Source organism: Chiloscyllium punctatum, chromosome 31 (assembly GCF_047496795.1).
Source record: "Chiloscyllium punctatum isolate Juve2018m chromosome 31, sChiPun1.3, whole genome shotgun sequence".
NCBI lineage: Eukaryota > Metazoa > Chordata > Chondrichthyes > Orectolobiformes > Hemiscylliidae > Chiloscyllium > Chiloscyllium punctatum.
Window position 1 is genome coordinate 63964603 of NC_092769.1, and position 25563 is coordinate 63990165.

Here is a 25563-nt window from a genome sequence, read left to right on the forward strand (position 1 = left end):
GACCTGTTGTGAATGAGAACTTTGAGGAGCTGGGAAACAAGCTTGAACAGATCAAGATTGATGAAGTTGATGTGCTAGAAATTTTGGCAAAGATTAAGATTGATAAGCCCCCAGGCCAGACCAGATTTATCCTAGTTTGCTCCGGGAAGTGAGAAAGGAGGTTGCTAAGCCGCTGGCGAAAATGTTTGCTTCCTCACTCTCCCAAGAGTCATACCAGAGGATTGGAGGGATGAATGTTGTTCCTTTTTTCAAGAAGGGGCATAGGGAAATCCCTGGCAACTACAAACTAGTCAGTCTTATGTCTGTGGTCACAAGGTTTTGGAAATAATTCTGAGGGATAGGATTTATGAGTATTTGGAAAAGCATAGCGTGATTAAAGGCAGTCAGCATGGCTAGGTGAGGGGCAGGTCATGCCTCACAAATCTTACTGAGTTCTTTGAGGAGGTGACAAGACAGGTCAACAAAGATCGAGCAGTGGATGTGGTGTATATGGACTTCAGCAAGGCATTTGATAAGGTTCCCCTTGGTAGGCTCATTCATTAGTCAGGAGGTATGGGATACAGGGAGATTTGGCTGTCTGGATTCAGAATTGGTCAGCTGGCAGAGAATGGTTGTAGACGGAAAGTTGTCTGCCTGGAGGTTAGTGTTGAGTGGGGTCCCGTAGGGCTCTGCTCTTGGGCCTCTGCTCTTCGTAGTTTTTATAAGTGACTTGCATGAGGAGGTTGAGGGTGGGTTAGTAAATTTGTCGATGATAGTATTGAGGGCTATTGTAGGCTGCAGCATGACACAGACAGGATGCAGAGCTGGGCTGAGAAATGGCAGATGGAGTTCAACCTGGATAAATGCGAAGTGATGCATTTTGGAAGGTCGAACTTGAATGCTGAATATAGGATTAAAGACAAGATTCTTGGCAGTGTGGAGGAACAGAGGGATCTTGTTGTTCAAGTACATAGATCCCTCAAAGTTGCCACCCAGGTGGATACGGTTGTTAAGAAAGCATATGGTATTTTGGCTTTCATTAACGGGGGGTTGAGTTTAAGAGCCGCGAGGTTTTGCTGCAGCTCTGTAAGACCCTGGTGAGACCACACTGGGAATATTGTGTCCAGTTGATCAACCTATTATAGGGAAAATATGGAGGCTTTGGAAAGGGTGCAAAGAAGGTTTACCAGTATGCTACCTGGATGGGAGGGCTTGTTGTACGAAGAGATGTTGACTAAGCTTGGACTTTTCCCTTTGAAGAGAAAGAGGAAGAGAGGTGACCTGATCGAGGTATACAAGATAACGAGAGGCATGGATAGAGTCAATAGCCAGAGACTTTTCCCCAGGGCAGGATTGACTGGCATGAGGGGTCATAGTTTTAAGATATTAGGAGGAAGGTATAGAGGAGATGTCAGAGGTAGGTTCTTTACGCAGAGAGCTGTGAATGCATGGAACGCGTTGCCAGCGGTGGTAGTGAAAGTAGAGTCATTAGGGACATTTAAGTAACTGCTGTACATGCACATGGACACCTGTGAATTGAGAGGTGCATAGGCTAGATTATTTTATTTTAGATTAGGAATAATCCTCGGCACAACGTTGTGGGCCGAAGGGCCTGTTCTGTGCCATAACCTTCTATGCTCTATATGTTCTCTGGAGAGGGAAGGGAGCTTGGCCCTTTCAGTAACAGTGAAAAGAGCTGCAGTGGCAGACATTTACAAATTCAGTGTATTCACAAAAGATGCACCCCAGTGAGAAAGAAGCAAAAGACACACTATGCATGATTACTGGGGCAAGTGAAAGATAGTGTCAACGTGAAAGTGAGTGGCAAATCAGAAACAATTCAATTAATAAACCAACAATAAAGAACGATCAAAACATTTTCAAACATAAAAAGATCTCTTCCCACAAAATGCATTTAAGGGACTCATTACAGATTGAAATGTGTACAACATTGAGACAGTCTACCTCTGTTTCTTTTAAAAAACAAAACAATTGTCAGAAGCAACAGCAAACCTACTCAAATATTTATAAGCACAAAGAGCAGAGGATGGTTTCAGTCCATCGACTTCTGGGTTATGGGCCCAGCACACTCCTGCTGCACTGCTCTGCTATACAATGTACAGTACCTTAACTAATATCAACTTTCTCGTCGCTTTCAAAAAGACTACATGTATTATGAGGTCTCCACTGGTTTTCAACTGCGTGACCAACATCCAGAGTGCAGGAGCAAATTACTACAAACTAGGAACAGACAGCATTCATAGAGAGAGCAAGCTAACATTTCAACTCTAGATTCATCCAGCATTTGTAACTTTCAGTCCTGTCCAGTGTGTAACTGAGATACACAGAAAAAACCAGGAGGTCACCATCGGGACACACAATATGATAAAAGTGCCCAGCCAACCTACAACACACAGAGTTGGAAGGAATGATCATTTCTGTGAGGGTATGTTCTCTGTTCCATGTGTTCCCTGCTGTATAAATATGCAAACTGATGCGTCACAATGCCTTCAGTGATCTATCTGCTGTGTTTTGATCCCAACTGATGGTAATACTGGCCAAATCCGATCCCAGCTCGAACCCTGAATTTATATATATATATAAACCAAAAGGACTGCAGGTGCTGTAAATCAGAAACAAAAACAGAAATTGCTGCAAAAGCTCAGCAGGTGTGGCAGCATCTGCAGAGAAATCAGAGTTAACGTTTCGGGTCCAGAGGCCCTTCCTCAGAACTGATGGTAGCTGGGCAAACGTCGGTGTATTTGCAGAAGATAGGGTTAGGAGTGGAGGGGGGCACGTGAGGGGTTAGGGAGTAAATGATAGAGCCAAAGAGAGAGAAGAACAGATGGACAGATAAAGGAGTGAATAACTATCTGGAGACAGTAAGGACTGCAGATGCTGCAAATAAATAGAGGGAGGGAGTGGGACTGGGAGAAGGTAGGTGGGATGGTGATGCAGGTAGGGGGGTTATTGTGATTGGTCAGTGGGAAGGGTGAAGCAGATAGATGAGTAGGAAGATGGACGAGTATGTCAGGTCAGAAGGGTGAAGAGGAGAGAGAGGGCTGGACATGGGATAAGGCTGGGGATGGAGGGTTATTGAAGCTGGTGAAGTCAATATTGAGGCCACTGGGCTGTAAGCTCCCCGGGTGAAATATCAGGTGTTTGTCCTCCAGTTTACATTTGGCCTCACTCAGACAGTGGAGGAGGCCAAGGGTGGACATGTCGCCAGGTGAGCAAGAGGGGGAATTAAAATGGATGGCAACCGGAAGGTCAATTTGATCGATGCCTATAGAACACAGATTCTCCACAAAGTGGTCGCCAAAGTCGGCGTTTGGTCTCCCCGATATAGAGACCACATCAGGAGCAATGGATATTGTCGTCCTGTTTCCCCTCTCAGTCAAAGCAGGTGAAATATCGTCTTACCTCCTTCATCTTTATTCTGGGCCCTGAAGGGAGAGAGAATGATCACCCATATACACAGGGACGTGAGTTCACGGTCTTCTCACGAACAGCAGTTTCTTAATGAATTATATAGTCATTTTACAGGGAGGAGCATCCAGATAAGGCAACACACATATTGTTTGGATGAACGTTACAATCAGCGAGTGTCAATAGCAAAGATTAAGCCATCTGCTGTTACACAATGAACGTTCTTAACCTTGTTAACTGGCTTCACATAATGGATACTTTTCACCTTGTTAACTGACTGTTGCTTCATCTTTTTAATAGCTTTACATAATGAATGTGCTTTCACCTTGATAAACCACTACCCTTGCTTCCAACACCTCATTGATCACTGCACATTCTTATCTGATCTGAGTCATAAAAGCTGAGCCTTTTGTCTCATACAGCCCAAAGCATAACTCTTTCCCTACCTGCTCATACCTTATACACATTCTCAATACAACAGATCAGGTTGGATGAAGTGCAGGCGAAACTCTGCCGGATCTGGAAGGATTGTTTGTGGCCTTGGGCAGAGGTGAGAGGGGAGGTGTAGGGCATTTCACCTCTTGCTGTTGCAGGGAAACATAGAAGACAGGAGGAGGAGGAGGAGGAGGCCATTCAGCCCTTCCAGCCTGCTTCACCCTTCGTCACAATCATGGCTGATCGTCCAACTCAATAGTCTAATCCTGCTTTCTCCCCCTAACCTTTGACTTCACTCACTCCAAGAGCTATATTTAGCCACGTCTTGAATACATCAAATGCTTTGGCAACAACTACTTCCTGTGGCAAAGAATTCCACAGGCTCACCATTCTTTGGGTGAAGAAATGTCTCCTCATCTCCATCCTAAATGGCCCACCTCGAATCCTCAGACTGTGACCCCTGGTTCTGGACACACCCACCATTGGGAACATCCTCGCTGCATCTACCCTGTCTGGTTCTGTTGGAAAATTACAAGTCTCTATGAAATCCCCCCTCATTCATCTGAACTCCAGCGAAAACACATCCTAACCCAATCTCTCCTCATACATCAGTCCCGGAATCAGCCTGGGAAACCTTTGTTGCACTCCCATCAACATTTAAAAGGCATCTGGATGGGTATACAAATAGAAAGGGTTTGGAGGAATATGGGCCAAGTGCTGGCAAATAGGACTAGATGTATTTAGAATATTTAGCAGGTACAGACAAATTGACTTTTCTGCTCCTCAGATGTTGTCTGACCTGCTGTGCTTTTCCAGCTTCATATCTGTGGACTCTGACTTCCAGCACCTGCAGTCCTTCCTGTCTCCAAGTCTATGACTGAGTTTCCCTCCTACTAATATCACTCTCAGTACCCTATATTTCCTTTCTGAATAATGGTACCACATTATCTATCTTCCACTCTTTTAGCTCCTCTCCTTTTCTTTAATTCACCCATGGGGTATGAGTGTCACTGGCTGGGCCAGCATTTATTGCCCATCCCTAATTGCCCAGAAGGCAGTTAAGAGTCAACCATTTTGCTGAGGGTCTGGAGTCACATGTAGGCCAGAACAAGTAAGGATGACAGATTTCTTTCCCTCAACGGCATCAGATCAGCTTTTCTAACACTTATGATAACAATTTCATGATAATCTTTAGACTCTACATTCCAGATTCTTTATTGAATGTAAATTCCACCATCTGCCGTGGCGGGATTTGAGTTCCAGTCCCCAGAACATTAGAGGAGTTTCTGGATCAGTAGGCTCGTGATAATACCATTAGGTCTCCCCAATACTGCTGTATCCAGAGAGAATTGAACATTAATGTCAGGACACATGTGATCTCCTCTCTTACCTCTCACAGAAACTTGGGAATCATCTCATCAGGGCCTGGGGAACTTATCCAATTTTAAGTGCTAAAACCACCAGTACCTCTTTCTCAATCGTAATTCATTCAAGGATGTAACAGTCCTCTTCCATGATTTCGATACCATTATTGTATTTCTCTATCACAAATACAGATATAAAGTACTCATTTAAAACCTCGTCTATGTCTTTCAATTGCACCTGCAGTTTGCTTATTAGGTCCCTAACGAGCCCTGGAGAGACAACACCTCAGGGCTCATTTGTGATTTGAACCCAGGATCTCTCACATATTCCAAATCCCCAAGCTAAAACCATTCCCTTAGAGCAATGGACCAGCAATCTTCAGTGTCCAATAACAACAAAACCAGCAGAACAGAACTAAACCAGGAATATTCACTGCAGCTTTGGAGAGAGAAAGCAGAAATGATTTTTAATAGCAGTTCCTTCCTATTCTGTCTCCCTGCTCCCAAGAGGCATGTATCCCTACCCCCCAGAATATTACAATTAATCACATATTTTGGAAACAACCTGTTCAGAGATGTTATTACACACCTATGGAGCAGGTGGAACCTAAATCTGGTCTCCTGGTTCATAGGAAAGAACATTACTACAGAGCCACATTCATTATGACGGATGTTGGATAAGCAGTGTGATAGTGTAACAACAGTGGACAAAAGGAGAGGGATGATGGTGAGGACCAGTTTTCATTGTCAGTGTACGTGAAAACTAATCGGAAGATGTTACCACGTAGAGGCTGGGTTTCGATGGCAGATGTAAAAGGCGAGAGAGACAAGAAAAGAGAATGTGAATATCGGTGAACACAGATAAGTTTGTGGTCAACAGTTCACTGGGAACAGCATCGCATGGGGTGGATCTCATACACAAGATAAGATCTGATAGGCTAGGACAGGATACAGGAGAGGAACTGGAGAAAGATGCAGATTCAAGGCTCAGACAAGAAAGATTAATGCAAGATATTGCATTTTGGTAAAACAATCAGAGGCAAGACTTATACAATTAAAAGCTGGGCCTTGGGTAGTGATCTAGAAGAGGGATCTAGGGGTTCAGGTAAATAATTGTTTGAAGTTTGTATCACATATACATACGGTGATTGAAAAGGCAATTAGCATACTTACCTTCATTGCTCAGACTTCTGGGTATAGAAGTTGGGACATTATGTTAAGGTTGGACAGGACATTGGTGATTGAAAAGGCAATTAGCATACTTGCCTTCATTGCTCGGACTTCTGGGTATAGAAGTTGGGACGTTATGTTAAGGTTGGACAGGACATTGGTGAAGCCTCTTCTGGAGTACTGTGTCCAATTCTGGTCTCCCTTTTATAGGAAAGATATTATTAAGCCGAAGAGAGTTCAGTACAGACTTACCAGGATGTTGCTGGAATGGAAGGTTTGAGGTATAAGGAGAGCCTGGACATGCTGGGATTTTATCCGTTTGAGTATAGGAGGTTGATAGGTGACCTCGCGGAGGTTTATAAAATCATGGGAGGTATAGATAGAGTGAATGGCAGGTGCCTTTTCCCTAGGTTGGGGGATTTCAAGACAAGGAGAGATATTTTTCAGTGACAGGAGAAAGATTTTAAAAAGACATGCATGGCAATTTTTTTTCAAACAGAGTAGTTCATGTGTGGAATGAACTTCCAGAGGAAGTTGTGGATGTGGGTACAGTTATAACATTTAGATAAGTATATGAATAAGAAATGTGTGGAGGGATATGGGCCAAGCGCATACAGGTGGAACTGGTTTAGTTTTGAATTATGGTTGGCATAGATTGGTTGGACCGAAGGGTCTGTTTCTGTGCTGTATAACTATAAATCTATCAACATTTTCACCAGAGTGAGCGAGTGGAAGGAAACATATTGCAGAGGCAGTTAGTCGGGTTGTCTCAATCTTAGTGTCAAAGATGTTAATGAGCCCTTTGCACTTGTTAGAGGTAAGGATGGTGAAGACAAGGAAGCCTTTCAAAAGGAACGGATTTGTGTTTGAGATATTGAAAATTCAACACATTATATTTAACACAAAGCTGATTTATTTGACTTTTACGCAGAATATATCAATATTACTGGCCTGGCATTTACCATCATCAGCAACAACAGACCCAAATGAATACTGTTCAGTCCTGAATGCGATGAACAGCAAGGTTCATTCACTTTAGTCACTTGTGGCGTCGCTGGTGTCTCAGCAGGTTGGATGACTGAGTAAATCTCCTCCCACACACAATGCAGATGAACGGCCTCTCCCCAGTGTGGATTCGCTGGTGTGCAGTGAGTTGAGATGATTGCCTGAACCCAGTCCCACAGTGAGAGCACCTGAATGGTCTCTCGTCAGTGTGAACACGTTGATGATACAGAAGGTCCCCAGAACTTTTAAAACACTTCCCACAGTTTGGGCATTTAAAAGGTCTCTTGTTAGTGTGCACACGTTGATGGGACATCAGACCACTGGAACTTGTATAGCATTTCTCACAGTCTGGGCATTTGAAAGGTCTCTTCCCAGTGTGAACACGCTGATGTGTAAGCAGGTTGGATGACCGAGTGAACCCCTTTCCACATTCAGAGCAAGTGAACGGTCTCTCCCCGGTATGAGTACGTTGGTGTACAGCGAGGTGAGATGAGTGCCTGAACCCAGTCCCACAGTGAGAGCACTTGAAAGGTCTCTCGTCAGTGTGAACACGTTGATGGCGCATCAGTTCCCTGGAACTTTTATAGCTTCTCCCACAGTCCAGGCATTTAAAAGGTCTGTTGTCAGTGTGGACAAGTTGATGGGACATCAGTTCTCTCGAACTTTTAAAGCACTTCTCACAGTCTGGGCATTGAAAGGGTCTCTTGTCGGTGTGAATGCGTTGATGGCGCATCAGTTCGCTGGAACTTTTATAGCACTTCCCACAGTCTGAGCATTTAAAAGGTCTGTCCTTAGTGTGAACTTGTTGGTGGGTCAGCAGGTGGGATGACTGAGTGAATCCCTTTGCACATATGGAGCAGGAGAATGGCCTCTCCCCAGTGTGACTGCGTCGATGAATTTCCAACTCAGATGGATAATGGAAACTCTCCTCACAATGCCCACACTTCCATGGTTTTTCCCCAGTGTGACTCTGCTTGTATGTGAAATTTTTCTCTTCCATGCTTAAATATTCTAAGCTATTCAGGGCACAAGAAGATGGATGGCAGATCCTGCTGTGACATTTCAGTTTGAGTTCCAAATATCAAACTTCACCTTCTCATACATACTGTGTGAAACGAACTGGAAACAAGAAAAAAAAAGCGAGAGAGAACCACGAAAACACAAATGTAGTCTGAACTGGAATTGAGTGAATTTGATAATTTGTGCAAAAACATGGCGATGAAGTAACCAACTTGTTTTAAAAAAACTGATTCAATAATGTGTAGGGGTGTAAGGGTTGGAGGAGGCTACAGAAACAGGAAGGGCTGGAGGGGGCTGGAGGAGGTTACAGAGATAGGAAGTGGTGTCGGGGCTGGAGGAGGTTACAGAGATAGGAAGTGGTGTCGGGGCTGGAGGAGGTTACAGAGATAGAAAGCGGTATTAGACTGGGGGAGGTTACAGGGACAGGGAGCACTGTAGGGGCTGGAAGAGGTGAGAGAGACAGTGAGGGCTTTGGAAGTGGGAAGCAAGAGATATAGAAGCTGTCAGGAATGGAGAAGGTGGGAGATATTGAGAAGGTTATTGAGGCTGGAGGAGGTGACAGTGATATGAACAGTTGTAGGGGCTATTTAAAAGGTTTGACTCTTGCCTGAAACGTCGATTCTTCTGCTCCTCGTTTGCTAGGAGAAAGTGAGGACTGCAGATGCTGGAGATCAGAGCTGAAAAATGTGTTGCTGGAAAAGCGCAGCAGGTCAGGCAGCATCAAAAGGTAAGGAGGAGGATTAAGGTGAGGGTGATAGGCTGGAGAGGGGGTGGGGGGGCGGAGAGATCAGGAAGAAGATTGCAGTTCAAGAAGGCAGTGCTGAGTCCAAGGTTTGGGACTGAGAAAAGGAGGGGAAATGAGGAAGCTGGAGAAATCAGCATTCATCCCTCGTGGTTGGAGGGTTCCTAGGTGGTAGATGAGGTGCTTTTTTTTTGGTTAAGGTGAGGGTAACCTCCTTCCACCTGTCGCATTCCCAACGCCCCTCCCCCAAGTCCCTCCTCCCTACCTTTTATCTTAGCCTGCTTGGCACACCCTCCTCATTCTTGAAGAAGGGCTTTCTCCCCGAAACGTCATTCTCCTCCTCCTCCTTTGATGCTGCCTGACCTGCTGCGCTTTTCCAGCAACACATTTTCAGCTCCTCGTTTGCTGCCTGACTTGCTGTGCTTTTCCAGCACCACACTCTCGTCTCTCTCTGTTCGTACCAAAAGAGACAAGAAAAGGCTTTTTAAACTCACAAGTGCGCCTGTCCCTTTCACGTGATTTGCACCTTGCCTGCCCCTTTCATTTATTTAAAAAAGGAGAATGTTGGTGCTGGGTGCAGACAACAAAAAGGTACAAGGCAACAAAATTTTCAGGACCCCACCTTCGCAGACACAAGTTCAGAAGTCCCACGGCACCAGGTTGGAGTCTAACAGGGTTATTTGAAACCAGAAGCTTTCATAGCCCTGCTCCTTCATCAGATGGAATGCAGAGAAACACAAGAGGCATTTAATTTACAGGCAGAGGGATGTAACAATCGGACAAAGGGCACCGTGTGCTCTGATTGGTTGGAGGACCAGAAGGCCTCCCAGTGGATCCCAGGCCTGTGATTGACCCGAGCGCACGTCCATTATCCTACGGGGGCGTCACCAACCGCAGCTCACACACGTTCGCGTACGTGGTGAGGAAAACAGGGCGGACCGCCCGCCAGCGATTAGAAGTGGGCAGGAATCTTTGGAGGTAAGTTTCTTGTTTCGAAATTCAATCGTATCGGCGAAAAGACGAACGTTTCAAACCCGTGAGTTTTAACGGACGGAAAACGTTGAAGGTCGCGCGCGACAGCCGCATTTTCGTAGCGGCGCCGGGCAGACCGCATGACCGCAACAATGCGAGCTTTGATTGACACTAACAGTGACCAATAGGGACGGAGAGGACGAGCCCTTTCCAACCTATTATGACGGTAAGTGGGCGGTCCTAATTCTGGCCCCGCCTGCTTCAGTGACATCCTTTTCCGACCCCGCCCACGTTCATTCAACAAACACTTGCATTTACTTAACGCCCGCACTGCATTCAAACAACAGGCGCGGGGTTTTGCTGCCTCTAGCATGAAAACTAAATTACTGCAGCACGCTGGAATTCTCATAGAGCCGTACAGCACGGACACAGGCCTTACAGCCCACACGGGTCTATGCCGACCAAAATGTCCATCCACACTAACCCCATTTCCCTGCACTTGGTCCATTCTTCTAAACCTTGCCTGTGCATGTATTCGTCCAAATTACTTTTAAATGTTGTTCATGTACCAGCCTCAACCATGACCATGGGCAAATCCTTCCATATGCATACCACCCTCTATGTAAAAAATTGCCCCTCGGGTTCTTTTTATTCTTTCCCCTCTCATCTTAAACTGATCACTCCTCGTCCTTAATTCCCTAACTCTGGGAAAAAGACTGAGTGCATTCACCCTATCCATGCTTCTCATGATCTTCTATAAGATCCCCCTCAGTCTCCTAAGCTGTAAAGAAAAAAAGTCCTAGCATAGATCATGCAATCCCAATTGTTTGTGGAAACAGGCCATTCGTCCCAACAAGTCCACACCTGGCCCTCCAAAGAGTAACTCACCCAGACCCATTCCCCTACCCTGTTACTTGACATCTCCACTGATTAATGCACCTAACCAACACATCCCTAAACACTGTGGGCAATTTAGCATGGCCAATACACCGAAACTGCCCATCTTAGGGGATTGTGGGAGGAAACTGGAGCACCCAGAGGAAAGTCACGCAGGCACACGGGTAGAATGTGCAAACTCCACACAGTCACCCAAGATAGGAATCTAACCCATGTCCCTGGTGCTGTGAGGCAGAAGTGCAACTACTCAACCACTGTGCTGCCCTCTCCAACCTCTCCCTATAACTCAGACCACTGAGTTTTGGCAACATCCTTGTAAATTTCTTCTGCACTCGTTCCAGTTTAATAACATCCTTCCTATTGCAAGGTGACCAAAACTGAACACACTATTCCAAGTGCAACCTCACCAATGTCCTGTACAACTGCAACATAACTTGAATCAAAATAGAAAATGTTCAAGATATATACCGAGCAGGATAGTAAACTGTGAGGCAGGAGTGAATTATAGAATCACTACTAAGCAACGAGAGGTTATTCAGCCCATCGAGATTGCACACAACATCCTGTCCTGACCCCTACTCTATCCCTGTTATCCTGCATATACCATGGCAAAAGTGAGGACTGCAGATGCTGGAAACCAGAGTTTAGACCAGAGTGGTGCTGGAAAAGCACAGCAGGTCAGGCAGCATCCAAGGAGCAGAAAAATAGACGTTTTGGGCAAAAGTTGCCTGAAATGTCGATTTTCCTGCTCCTCGGATGCTGCCTGACCTGCTGTGCTTTTCTAGCATCACTCTGATCTAAACCCTGCATTTACCGTGGCTAATCCACCTACCCTGCTTATCCTGGACTCTTAACCTACTGTTGTGGTTCTGTTCGCCGAGCTTGGAATTTGTCTTGCAAACGTTTCGTCCCCTGTCTAGGTGACATCCTCAGTGCTTGGGAGCCTCCTGTTAAGCGCTTCTGTGCTGTTTCCTCCGGCATTTATAGTGGCCTGTCTCTGCCGCTTCCAGTTGTCAGTTCGAGCTGTCCGCTGTAGTGGCCGGTATATTGGGTCCAGGTCGATGGGTTTGTGGATGAGTGCCATGCCTCTAGGAATTCCCTGGCTCTTCTCTGTTTGGCTTGCCCTATAATGGTAGTGTTGTCCCAGTCGAATTCATGTCTTAACCTACTCCTCACACCTAACCTACACATCCCTAAACACTGTGGGCAATTCAGCATAGTCAGTCCACCTAACCTACATATCTTTGGACTGAGAGAGGAAAATACTCCACACAGGCAATCACCTGTGGCTAGAATCAAACCTGGGTCCCTGGCGCTGTGAGGCAGCAGTGCTAGCATCACTGAGCCACCCAAAGTGTGCAGAATGACTACCCTTGTTATCAAAGGCTGTGACTGCGCCGATGCTGGGTCAGTGCCCATGAACTCTTGAAGCTCTTTTGACAGTCTGAGCACTGAAAGGGTATCTCATCGGAGTGGATCCGCTGATGAATGAGCAGGTTGAATGATAAAGTGAATCCCTTGCCGCACTCGGAGCAGCTGTAAGGCCGCTCTCAGTATGCAGCCGCCGGTGTTTAATCAGGCTGGAAGACTGACCAAATCCCTTGCCACACTCAGGGCATATGAACGGCCTCTCCCCGGTGTGGAGCCGCTAATGCTGCAATAGCTGGCAGGTGCTCTTGAAGAGTTTCTTGAAGAGTCAGTGCACGGGAGGGGCCTCTCGTCAGTGTGGACTTGCTGGTGGGACAACAGGCTGGAAGACTGAGTGAATCCCATGCCACACACTGTGCAGGTGATTGGTCTCTTCCCAGTGTGTACATACTGGTGCATTTCCAGCTGGTCAGGGTAACTGAAGCTCTTCCCACAGCGCCCACACTGATGTGGCTGCTCCCTCACATGACTGCGCAGATGCCTCAGCAGATTGGATGATCGGCTGAACGAGCAATGACAAATGCAGCAGGCATATGGTGTCCCCTAACTGTAGTTGCTACTTTCCCGCTCCATTGACAAAGACTCGCTCTAAATCGACTGAACGATTGGGATATTGGTGTCAACTTTGGTTTGAGTTTCCTGCCTGCAAATCATTCATTCATTACAGGCAGCTAGCATGAATATTTCCTGTAAGCACAGGATAGAAATTCAGAAGAGACTATTTTCAGCCTTTGCTTTATCTCCTTCCAAATTGCACTTAGCATGTATGGTCAGTGACATTGTCCTTTCAATTAAAGAACAACTGCTTAGGCTTGCATATAGCTTCAATAAAACAGTACCTGGGTATGTTGTATCAAGTATATTAGAGTTGATCGCCAAAAGCTTGTTCAAAGAGCCAGTTTTTAAGAACCATCGTAAAGGATAGAGAGATAGCACGCAGTAGAGAGATTGAGAGAGGGAATTCCAAGCTTAGGGTCCAAGTAGCTGAAGTTGCAACCACCAGCGGTGGAATGATTATAACCAGGGGTGCTAAGAGGCCAGAATCAGAGGAAGGCGAAGATGTCTGAGGGATGTATTGCTGGAAGACCTCACAGAGATAGGAAGGAAAGAGGACCATGGAAACATTTGTAAATACGATCAAATATTTTAAATCAGGACATTGCTCAACCAAGAGTCAATGCAGGTTAGCAAGCCTGGAGTGTGCTCATGGGTGAATTGTGACTAGGTGTGAGCTAGGACACTGTGCAGCAGAGTTTTGAATGACATCAAGATTCAGAGAGTAGAATGTGGGTACCAGTCAGGAGGGCCTTGGAATAATAGTGTCAAAATAATAAATAATAAATAAAAAGTAAATAACAGAGGCACAAAATGAACATTTGTACATGCAAATAGCCTTTTTAATTTGAAGCCTGCATTCAGGAGGATCATAGATAATCTGGTTGTGGTGTAAATTGTATTTCTGTCTGCTCTATCCCTCATGTTTGACTCCCTTGTCTGTCAAAAAAAACCTAACCATCTCAGTCTTCAACAAGCCCACCCTACACTGTTCCCTATGGAAGAGGTTTCCAAAGACGTATGATCCTCTGAAAGAGAAAAACCTTTCCTCGTCTCTGTCCTACAACCTCTTAAGAATTCTTCAACCTTGCCCCCCGATTCTGTGCTCTCCCGAAGTTCAAACATCCTCTTAAAATCCACACAAAGACTCTTCAGGAAGTCATATATTTCAATAAGATCACCTCTGATTCTTCCAATCTCCTGTGGGTGTAGGCCTAAACCGTTCAACCTATCTTCAAAAGAAAATCCCTTCATCTCAGGAACGAGTAAAGATGTATTTTCTCTGAATTGCTTTTTAACAAAGATACAAATGAAAGTTTCAGCAGAAGACTTGAAACAGAGGTGAAGCTATAGGGTGGTCTTAATGCCAGAGATCAAATGTGACACCTCAGCCTCAAGAAGTTGCCATGCAGAGGGACAAAGTCAGCATTTTGGATCCAGGACTTCAATTAAATATCGGGTGCGTTGGAGGGAACATCTGTTCATCCACAACTGGATGTCAGACAAGTCATCACCTCTTGCAGACAGAGGGACAATGAAACGCTGATGCAGTGAGACAGGCTGCCCCATTAATTAGAGACAGATGTGAGCCCTAACGAGATAAGGAAATGACTATTCCATTAACTGGTTGTTCACAAATGTTTATCAGGAACATTTAACTCAGATAATGCAGAATGAGAGTACAAAGGACCAGTTCTTTATTTTAAAGCAGATTCACTATTTAATTCAAGCCAAGATCATGGTTTCTGAAAAGCAAAAATTACCCTCAGCCTCACTTTCCATTTAACTTCAGTGAGGAAGTGGAACTGAATCCTCCCTCCTATGTCAGGCCCCTGTGCAGCTCCATTGGATGCAGGGCCAGTTGATGTCAATAGCCGTGGATGGCAGAGGCTAATTGGTGAGACAGGGAACCAACAACTAGAAAGAATGCCCGAGCTTGGGGGAAATCACCCTAGCCATTTATTTGCCAATTAGCAGCAGCCCAGAAAAGGAAGCAAATTTTCCAACCTGTGCGGTGCCCCATCCACCAGCAGGTAGTGCCATTGCATCACTTCACAGAATCACAGGAGTGTTACATGGAAACATAGATTTTAGGAGCAGCCAGAGGCCATTTGGCCTTTCAAGTCTGCTCTACCATTCAATGTGATCATGGCTGATCTTCCAACGTGATAGACTGGTCCCACTTTCCACCCATCTCCTTTGATCCCTTTAGCCCCAAATGCTGTATCAAACTTCTTGAAACCATACTGTGTTTCGGCCTTGATTGCTTTCTGTGGTAATTAATTCCACAGGCTCACCACTCTCTAGGGTGGTAACGTTTCGGTTCACCTCATCCGTAAATGGTTTCCCCTGTATCCTTCGACTGTGACCCTGCTTCTAAAATCCCCTGCAGTCAAAAACATCCTTCCTACATATACCCTGTCCAGTGCTCTTAGAATTTTATAGGTTTATATGAGGACACCACCCCCACCACCCCCACCACCCCACCCTTTGTTCTGAGTGCCGGTGAATAAATCCTAACCAGTTCAACCTCTCCTCATACGTCAGTCCAGTCTGCCCAGAACCTTGACTTCGCTCCACCTATAGCAAAAAGACACTTGCTGCACAGAAGTGGCCATTCACCTGTTGTGCCTGCACTGGCTCTTCAAATGAACATAATTACCTACTGCAAACTACAGTTTTTCCCTCTACCCTTTCTGTTTCCTGTTATCCAAATAATCATCCAATGACTTCTCTAATGCCTCATTTGAACCTGCCTCTAGCACATTTCTAGGTAGTGCATTTCATACCCTAACTATTCACTGAGTGGAAAAAGGTTTTCCTCCCCTTCAGCCTTGCTTCTTTTGCAGATCATATTAAACCTATATCCTTTTAGAGTCATAGAGATGTACAGCACGGAAACAGACCCTTCGGTCCAACCCGTCCATGCCGACCAGATATCCCAACCCAATCTAGTCCCACCTGCCAGCACCCGGCCCATATCCCTCCAAACCCTTCCTATTTATATACCCATCCAAATGCCTGTTAAATGTTGCAATTGTACCAGCTTCCACCACTTCCTCTGGAAGCTCATTCCATACCCGTACCACCCCGTGTGAAAACGTTGCTCCTTAGGTCTCTTTTATATCTTTCCCCTCTCACCCTAAACCTATGCCCTCTAGTTCTAGACTCCCCGACCCCAGGGAAAGGACTTTACCTATTTACCCTATCCATGCCCCTCATAATTTTGTAAACCTCTATAAAGGTCATGCCCCAGACTCCGACGCTCCAGGGAAAACAGCCCCAGTCTGTTCAGCCTCTCCCTATAGCTCAAATCCTCCAATACTTGCAACATCCTTGTAAATCTTTTATGAATCCATTCAAGTTTCACAACATCTTTCCGATAAGAAGTAGACCAGAATTGCACGCAATATTCCAAACATGGCCTAACCAATTTCCTGTACTCAATACTCTGACCAATAAAGGAAAGCATACCAAACGCCGCCTTCACTATCCTATCTATCTGTGACTCCACTTTCAAGGAGCTATGAACCTGCACTCCAAGGTCTCTTTGTTCAGTAACACTCCTTAGGACCTTACTATTAAGTGTATAAGTCCCGCTAAGATTTGCTTTTCCAAAATGCAGCACCTTGCATTTGTCTGAATTAAACTCCATCTGCCACTTCTCAGCCCATTGACCCATCTGGTCAAGATTCTGTTATAATCTGAGGTAACCCTCTTCGCTGTCCACTACACCTCCAATTTTGGTATCATCTGCAAACTTAGTAACTGTACCTCTTATGCTCGCATCCAAATCATTTACATAAATGACAAAAAGTAGAGGACCCAGCACCGATTCTTGTGGCACTCCACTGGTCACAGGCCTCCAGTCTGAAAAACAACCCTCCACCACCACCCTCTGTCTTCTACCTTTGAGCCAGTTCTGTATCCAAATGGCTAGTTCTCCCTGTATTCCGTGAGATCTAACCTTGCCAATCAGTCTCCCATGGGGAACCTTGTCAAGCGCCTTACTGAAATCCATATTGATCACATCTAACCGCTCTGCCCTCATCAATGCTCTTTGTTACTTCCTCAAAAAATTCAATCAAGTTTGTGAGACATGATTTCCCACGCACAGAACCATGTTGCCTATCCATAATATTCAGTCCTTGCCTTTCCAAATACAGGTACATCCTGTCCCACAGGATTCCCTCCAACAACGTGCCCACCATCGACGTCAGGCTCACTGTTCTGTAGTTTCCTGGCTTGTCCTTACCACCCTTCTTAAACAGAGGCACCACGTTTGCCAACCTCCAGTCTTCCGGGACCTCACCTGTGACTATTGATGATACAAATATCTCAGCAAGAGACCTAGCAATCACTTCTCTAGCTTCCCACAGAGTTCTAGGGTACACATGATCAGGTCCTAGGGATTTATCCACTTTTATGCGTTTCAAGACATCCAGCACTTCCTCCTTTGTAATATGGACATTTTGCAAGATGTTACCATCTATTTCCCTACAGTTTATATCTTCCATATCCTTTTCCACAGTAAATACTGATGCAAAATACTCATTTAGTATCTCCCCCATATTCTGCGGCTCCACACAAAGGCTGCCTTGCCTATCTTTGAGGGGACCTATTCTCTCCCTAGTTACCCTTTTGTCCTTAACATATTTGTAAAACCTCTTTGGATTCTCCTTAATTCTACTTGCCAAAGCTATCTCATGTCCCCTTTTTGCCCTCCTGATTTCCCTCTTAAGTATATTCCTACTTTCTTTATACTCTAAGGATTCACTCAATCTATCCTGTCTATACCTGACATATGCTTCCTTCTTTTTCTTAACCAAACCCTCAATTTCTTTAGTCATCCAGCATTCCCTATACCTACCAGCCTTTCCTTTCACCCTGACAGGAATATACTTTCTCTGGATTCTTGTTATCTCATTTCTGAAGGCTTCCCATTTTCTAGCCATCCCTTTCCCTGCGAACATCTGCCCCCAATCAGCTTTTGAAAGTTCTTACCTAATACCATCAAAATTGGCCTTTCCCCAATTTAGAACTTCAACTTTTAGATCTGGTCTATCCTTTTCCATCATTATTTTAAATCTAATAGAATTATGGTCGCTGGCCCCAAAGTGCCCCCCCACTGACACCTCAGTCACCTGCCCTGCCTTATTTCCCAAGAATAGGTCAAGTTTTGCACCTTCTCTTGTAGATACATCCACATACTGAATCAGAAAATTGTCTTGTACATGTAACAAATTCCTCTCCACCTAAACACTATGGCAGTCCCAGTCGATGTGTGTAAAGTTAAAATCCCTTACCATTACCACCCTATTATTCTTACAGATAGCTGAGATCTCCTTACAAGTTTGTTTCTCAATTTCCCTCTGACTATTAGGGCATCTATGATACAATCCCAATAAGGTGATCATCCCTTTCTTATTTCTCAGTTCCACCCAAATAACTTCCCTGGATGTATTTCCAGGAATATCTTCCCTCAGCACAGTTGTAATCCTATCCCTTATGAAAAATGCCATTCCCCCTCCTCTCTTGCCTCCCTTTCTATCCTTTCTGTAGCATTTGTATCCTGGAACATTAAGCTGCCAGTCCTGCCCATCCCTGAGCCATGTTTCTGTAATTGCTATGATATCCCAGTCCCATGTTCCTAACCATGTCCTGAGTTCATCTGCCTTCCCTGTTAGGCCCCTTGCATTGAAATAAATGCAGTTTAATTTATTAGTCCTACCTTGTCCCTGCCTGCCCCGATTGTTTGACTCACTTCTGTTCTCAACTGTACCAGTCTCAGATTGCTCTCGTTCCTCACTAATTCCCTGGGTCCCACCCCCCCATCTTACTAGTTTATGGGTGGCACAGTGGTTAGCACTGCTGCCTCACAGCACCAGAGACCCGGGTTCAATTCCCACCTCAGGCAACTGACTGTATGGAGTTTGCACACATTCTCTCCGTGTCTGCGTGGGTTTCCTCCGGGTGCTCCGGTTTCCTCCCACAGTCCAAAATTGTGCAGGTTAGGTGAATTGTCCATGCTAAATTGCCCGTAGTGTTAGGTGCAGGGGTAAATGTAGGGGAATGGGTCTGGGTGGGTGTGCTTCGGTGGGTCGGTGTGGACTTGTTGGGCCGAAGGGCCTGTTTCCACACTGTAAGTAATCTAATCTAAATCCTCCCGAGCAGTTCTAGCAAATCTCCCTGCCAGTATATTAGTCCCTTCCAATTTAAGTGCAATCCGTCCTTCTTGTACAGGTCACTTCTACCCCAAAAGAGATTCCAATGATCCAAAAATGTGAATCTTTCTCCCATAACCAGCACCTCAGTCATGCGTTCATCTGCTCTATTCTCCTACTCCTGCTCTCATTAGCTTGTAGCACCAGGAGTAATCCAGATATTACTCCTCTCGAGGACCTCTTTGTTAAATTTCTGCCTAACTCTCTGTAGTCACTCTTCAGAATCTCAACCTTTTCCATTCCTATGTCGTTGGTTCCAATGTGGACAATGACCTCTTGCTGGCCCCTCTCCCCCGTGAGAACATTCTGCACCATCTCTGAGATATCCTTGGTCCTGGCACCAGGGAAGCAACACACCATTCTGCTTTTTCACTGCTGGCCACAGAAACATCTGTCTGTACCTCGAACTAGAGAATCCCCTAACACAATTGATCTCTTGGAACCCAACGTACCCCTCGTTGCATTACAGTCTCCATACCAGAAACTTGGCTGTTCGTACTACGCTCCCTTGAGAATCCATCAATCCTACATTTTCCAAAACAGCATACCTGTTTGAAATGGGTATATCCACAAGAGACTCCTGCACTAGCTGCCTACCTCTCTTATTTTTCCTGGAGTTAACCCATCTACGTGACTGTATCTGAGACTTTCCCCCCTTCCTATAACTGCCATCCATACTATTGCTGTTGCAAATTCCTCATTGCTTCTAACTGTCTCTCCAACCGATCCATTCGATCTGATAAGATTTGCATCCAACAGTATTTATGGCAGATATAATCCACAGTAACCCTTAAACTCTCTTTAAACTCTTACATCTGACAAGAAGTACATATTACTCTATTAAAGGCCATTTTTGCTCCTTCACAATCTACAAACCCAGAAAATAACATTGTCATATTCCTCTACAAACACTGCCCCACGTTAAATAAATAGTTATGGCTTATATTTTAAGTTTAATCAAGAGACATCTCCAAAAACACAATCAAGAAAGAACCTACTCTACTCATTTTCTCCCGATCTACTGTAGCTAGCCCGCTCATGATTTTGAAAACCTCTCTCTGATTTACTCTTTGCCTCTCCAAGGAGGACGGTCCCAACTTCTTCAAACTACCCTCCAATCACAATATTTCAATCACAAGTAAGAGAAACAAGATTGAGGAATGGATACTTTGACATCTTTTCATCCAAACGCTGGTGGTGAAGATCTGAAACTCACTGCCTGAAAAGCTAGTCAAGGTTGAAACCCTAATCTGCAGCTCACCACATCATCTTAAGGGCAACTAGAGATGGGCAATAAATGCTGATGAATGAATAATTTTAAAAAACACACGCTTTGAAACAGCTGGATACAAATTTGAAATGCTGTAACCTAAAATAACAAAGAACATGACCTGAGAGAAACTAAAATAGCAACCTGTGTGTGATTCATAAGGATTACAGCCCAGGAGCAGGCCATTCACCACATCCAGCTGGAGCTAACTCTCTGAAAATGCATTTTAGATGTGGAATAAGCAGGGTGATTTTTTTTTCAGATGCAAGGAAAAGGTGGAGAGGAGAGGGGTGGTTGGGAGGTTGAACTAGGGGTTGTTGATGTACATGCACGATTATATACTGTGTTTTCTTTATGTCACCAAGGAAGAGCAGATAGATGAGAAATAGCAGGGAGCCACAAAAACACATTTGGAGGCATACATACAGACACACAAACACATTCACTGACATGCAAACACGGACACAGAAATGCATCGAGTCACACTAATATGACAAAGAGCAAATATTTGGTGACTGAGGTTTTGGAACCTCAAAAGGACAAAGAGTGAGGATTTTTAATGAAGTCTTTTCCTTTAAACACTTGCAAGGAAGGCACTGGGAAACCAATACATATATTTTATTAACTACTCGTGGTTCATTGATATTGATGTGGGACTGACGTGTGATTGAAGAAGAGGGCCCAAAACAAAAATCAAGAAAAGAGCAGAGGACTTGCCCTTGTGCAGATCACTAGTTATGCTCATTTTAGACCCAACACCCCCCCACCTCTTCCCAAATGTAAATTTCCATGCCACACTCTATCCCTTCTCCCTGGGCTGAAATCCAGACTCACATGCCATCATCTTCATTGCTCAACTAATGTTGATCATTGTAACAGGAAGCTAAGTTAGCTGGTTACTTGTCAGACAGCATCTGCAGTCCTCACTTTCTCCTACTCGTCAGAGTGTCTCTTAAAAAAACCTGTTTTTTCTTTAAAATCACTTGGTTAGTAAGGGATGTACAGTCAGACTGAGCCATAGTGAGACAAGATACTGAATACTTGAAATTTAATTCAAAATGGGCATTCAATGCATTGTGGAAAAGCATGTTTTAAGTTAGGTTTAATGTAAGAAGTTAAGTTGGCTAAGTGGGGAGAGGGGGCTAAGGAGTTGTTCCTTTCTAAACTGCTGTTAGGACCTGTGTCTCAAAGTTCATAAATTTTGGAAAAAATACATTTAGAAAAAAAAACTCAAAACAAAAAAATCGATACTGGTCTACCTCCTTTCGGAAGGATGTTGTGAAGCTTGGAAGGGTTCAGAAAAGATTTACAAGAATGTTTCCAGGGTTGAGAGTTTGAGCTACAGTGAGAGGCTGAGGCTGTTTTCCCTGAAGCGTCGGAGGCTGAGAGGTGATGTTATAGAGGTTTATAAAATTATGAAGGGCGTGGATACGGTAAATAGACAAGGACTTTTCCCTGGAGTGGGGGAGTCCAGAACAAGAGGGCATAGGTTTAGGGTGAGAGCGGGAAGATTTAAAAGGGACCTAAGGAGCAACTTTTTCATGCAGAGGATGGTGCATGAATGGAATGAGCTGCAAGCGGAAGTGGTGAAGGCTGGTACAATACAACATTTAAAAGGCATTTGGGTGGGTTTATGAATAGGACGGACTTAGATGGATATGGGCCAAGTGCTGGCAAATGGGGCTATATTAATTTAGGATATCTAGTCAGCATGGACAACTTGGAATTGAAAAGTCTATTTCCATTCTGTACATCTCTATGACTCTGAGTCTAAGTAACACAAAAGCCTGATGAAGGTGTGCCATCTGTGGCACATGGAGAGTCATAGACACTTTACAATTTGGATAAGCACATGAGCAGGAAGTACTACCAGCTGAACAAGTTTGAGTTATGGGTTTCAGAGCTCAAGAAGCAACTGGACTAACTGTGGTATATCCATGAGGCTGGGAACTTTGTTGGTAGCGTAATCAGATAGGTGGTCACACACTGGCTAGGCACATGCAGGAGAGAAGCAATAGGTGACCAGTTGAAGAGAGCCAGACAGCTAGTGCAGCACTCCCTGAGGCTATCTCTCAAAACTTAACACTGAAGACACTGATTCCTCATGTAGTACAGCAAGTAAACATAGAGCACCACTGACGGTCCAGATCTACAGGAAGATGAGTGGGAGAGCAATCGTGGTGAGGGAACAAACAGACATATCTATGGCTATAGACATGACTCCAAGAATGCTAATGTTGCCCCTCTCCTGCCAGGATCAAGGCTATCACAGGCAGTTGCAGAACATTGATAAGGATGGATGGGTGAGCAGCCAAAGCCCACGTTGGTACCAATGGCAAAGGTAAAGGAGGGGGGGAAATGTAGTCCTGCAGTGCGATAATCAAATCAATCATCATCTCTCCTGGTGGCAGGGGTGTTGACGCCCAGCTCACATCCAGTTCCCTCACCAAGATGGCTGTCCATTCGCTGTGCTCTCCGCACCTACCTTTCCAAAGATGGAGGGAGGGTGAACGGTTGCCTGGGTAACCTCGGGACGGCCCGCCTCCCTGATCCGCCTCACAAAATGGCGATCAGCGAGACCGCTCCCCCGAGGCCTGATCCCGCCCGCACGATAAATGCGGCACCGAAGGACTCTCATTCAAGGTCCCGGGCTTACCCTTAGGAATTGATGAAGTTACCAAATGTCGTGGTTTCCATTCCTACCCTGTCTCAATCTCCTGCCACCGCCGCCTGAAATGTCCGCTCCTCAGCTTGTCGCTATGACTGACATTGAGCATGCTCAGAGCACTGGCCGATCCGCGGCTGCGCACTGGATTCCTGTTCCCTGGAAATCTAATTTTGCATAAATCTACCAGAGTAACATAGACCAAATTAAACTTTTAAATGTGTTGAAAGAGAATTAATGAAAATTCCTGGAGCATAAACTCCGGCATGGTCTGGTCAGGCTGAATGCCCTGTTTTTGTTAACACTGTCATGCTAAATATCTGAATTTTTAAAATGCTGGAAGAACATGTCTGGCAGCATTTGTGGCGAGAGAAATAGAATGAAAATGTCAAATTCAATGACTTCTAGAATTCAATAGCCCGTTTCTGTTCTGCGTATCCTGTGTAATCATTGAAAGGTTTCAAATGATTGATCAACCTGGAGAGGCAGTAGGACACCCACAATGGGGAGAAATCGTGGAAAAGTGGGGACATTGAGAATTAGTTTAAAATCCCCATGAAGCTAGAAAGTTTTCAGTGAAATTGCACTGGGATGAGGCCATTCACTTGCTACATGCCTGGGTAGATCGACTTAGTCATCCAGTTTCCAGATACAGCACAGAAGAATGACCTTCGACCCTCGATGTTGCACCGATCTGTGGAACCAATCTGAAGTCTATCTAACCCACACCATTCCATTCTTGTCCATATGCCAATCCAATGACCATTTAAATGCCCTTACAGTTGGTGAGTCTACGACTGTTGCAGGCATTGCATTACACGCCCCTACTAGTCTCTGAGTAAAGAAACAACCTCTGACATCCGTCCTATATCTATCACCCCTCAATTTAAAGCTACGTCCCCTCATGCTAGCAATTGCCATCCAAGGGAAAAGGTTCTCATTGTCTAACCGATCTAACCCTCTGGTTATCTTATATGTCTCAATAAAGAGTTCAGAAAACATTTACAAGGATGTTGCTAGGGTTGGAGGATTTGAGCTATAGGGAGAGGCTGAACAGGCTGGGGCTGTTGTCCCTGGAGTGTCAGAGGCTGAGGGGTGACCTTATAGAGGTTTACAAAATTATGAGGGGCATGGATAGGGTAAATAGGCAAAGTCTTTTCCCTGGGGTGGGGGACTCCAGAACTAGACGGCACAGGTTTAGGGTGAGAGGAGAAAAATATAAAAGGGACCTGAGGGGCAACCTTTTCACACAGAGGGTGGTACATGTATGGAATGAGCTGCCAGAGGAAGTGGTGGAGGCTGGTACAATTGCAACATTTTAAAGGCATTTGGATGGGTATATGAATAGGAAGGGTTTGGAGGGATATGGGCCGGGTGCTGGCAGGTGGGACTAGATTGGGTTGGGATATCTGGTCAGCATGGACGGGTTGGACCAAAAGGTCTGTTTCCATGCTGTACATCTCTATGACTCTAAGCCCCCTCTCAACCTTCTTCTCTAACGAAAACAGCCACAAGTCCCTCAGCCTTTCCTCGTAAGACCTTCCCTCCATATCAGGCAAAATCCTAGCAAATCTCCTCTGAACCCTTTCAAAGCTTCCACATCCTTCCTATAATGCGGTGACCAAAACTGTATGCAATAATTCCAAATGTGGCCGCACCAGAGTTTTGTACAGCTGCAGCATGATTTTGTGGTTCTGAAACTCAATCCCTCTACCAATAAAAGCTAACACACCATATGCCTTCTTCACGTGGGTTTTAACTCAATCTGTAGGAATTTATTTCTTTCGTTGAGTGTATTTATATAGTCTGTAGGTGGATGTGCAGAAGTTCCATGTAATCACAGGGGAATATGCATGCTGTCCTAGATAGAGTTCTATTGTTCACATGATCACACCTGTAATTAGACAAGAGTTGTATCATTGTACAGTAAAATGTTCTCACTGGCAGCCAAAGGGGATATAATTGGATTACCAATGTAAAAATGCTCCTTTTAGGGCTTTAGTGTAGTGGAGAAAAGACAAAAAGTAAAGAAAGAGATGGTTGAAATAATTGAGAAAACTGGAATCTGCACAAGGAACCTCAAAACAGAAAAATATTTAATTCATCAGTGTAACTGGAAAAGCGCTGAGACACACACCTAAATGAGAATGTTTCAACACACTGACATGAAGTTGCATAATCTCAAATGCATGGTCCACAGTGGTGAGAAACCACATACATGTTTTATGTTTAGCTGAGACTTTAACTGATCATCCAGGTAGGAGAGACAAAAGAATATCTGCATAAATGGTAAGCCATTTTGAACTGAAATCAGACATTTCCTTACTGAGAAAGTAAAGAATCTATGGAATCTCTACCATGAAAGCTTATGGATTCAAAGTTATTGAATATCTTCTAAAACAAAATCA

At 44.7% G+C, this 25563-nt stretch overlaps 1 protein-coding gene and 1 long non-coding RNA gene across 7 annotated transcripts in view; one reads left to right on the forward strand and one right to left on the reverse strand.

Moving 5' to 3' along the window:
- Window positions 1–7267: 7267 nt before the first annotated feature.
- Window positions 7268–25563, reverse strand: part of LOC140457217 (uncharacterized) — a 132294-nt gene continuing 113998 nt past the window's right edge. The window contains exons 1-3 of one of the 4 annotated variants that reach the window (XM_072551319.1): window positions 23194–23287; window positions 9410–9595; window positions 7268–8501 (exon numbers count right to left, since the gene is read on the reverse strand). In XM_072551319.1, coding sequence (XP_072407420.1) covers window positions 7417–8382 — 966 coding nt within the window. In that variant the 5' untranslated portion in view covers window positions 8383–8501; window positions 9410–9595; window positions 23194–23287 and the 3' untranslated portion in view covers window positions 7268–7416. Of the gene's footprint in view, window positions 8502–9409; window positions 9596–9766; window positions 9927–23146; window positions 23288–25563 lie in introns of those variants that run through there. The other 3 variants (XM_072551318.1, XM_072551317.1, XM_072551320.1) reach the window with 3 other exon arrangements.
- Window positions 10027–25563, forward strand: part of LOC140457233 (uncharacterized) — a 32807-nt gene continuing 17270 nt past the window's right edge. For 2 of the 3 annotated variants that reach the window (XR_011953336.1, XR_011953337.1), the window contains exons 1-2: window positions 10033–10122; window positions 22746–22831. This is a non-coding gene — a long non-coding RNA (uncharacterized lncRNA). Of the gene's footprint in view, window positions 10123–22745; window positions 22832–25563 lie in introns of all 3 variants that reach the window. The other variant, XR_011953335.1, reaches the window with a different exon arrangement.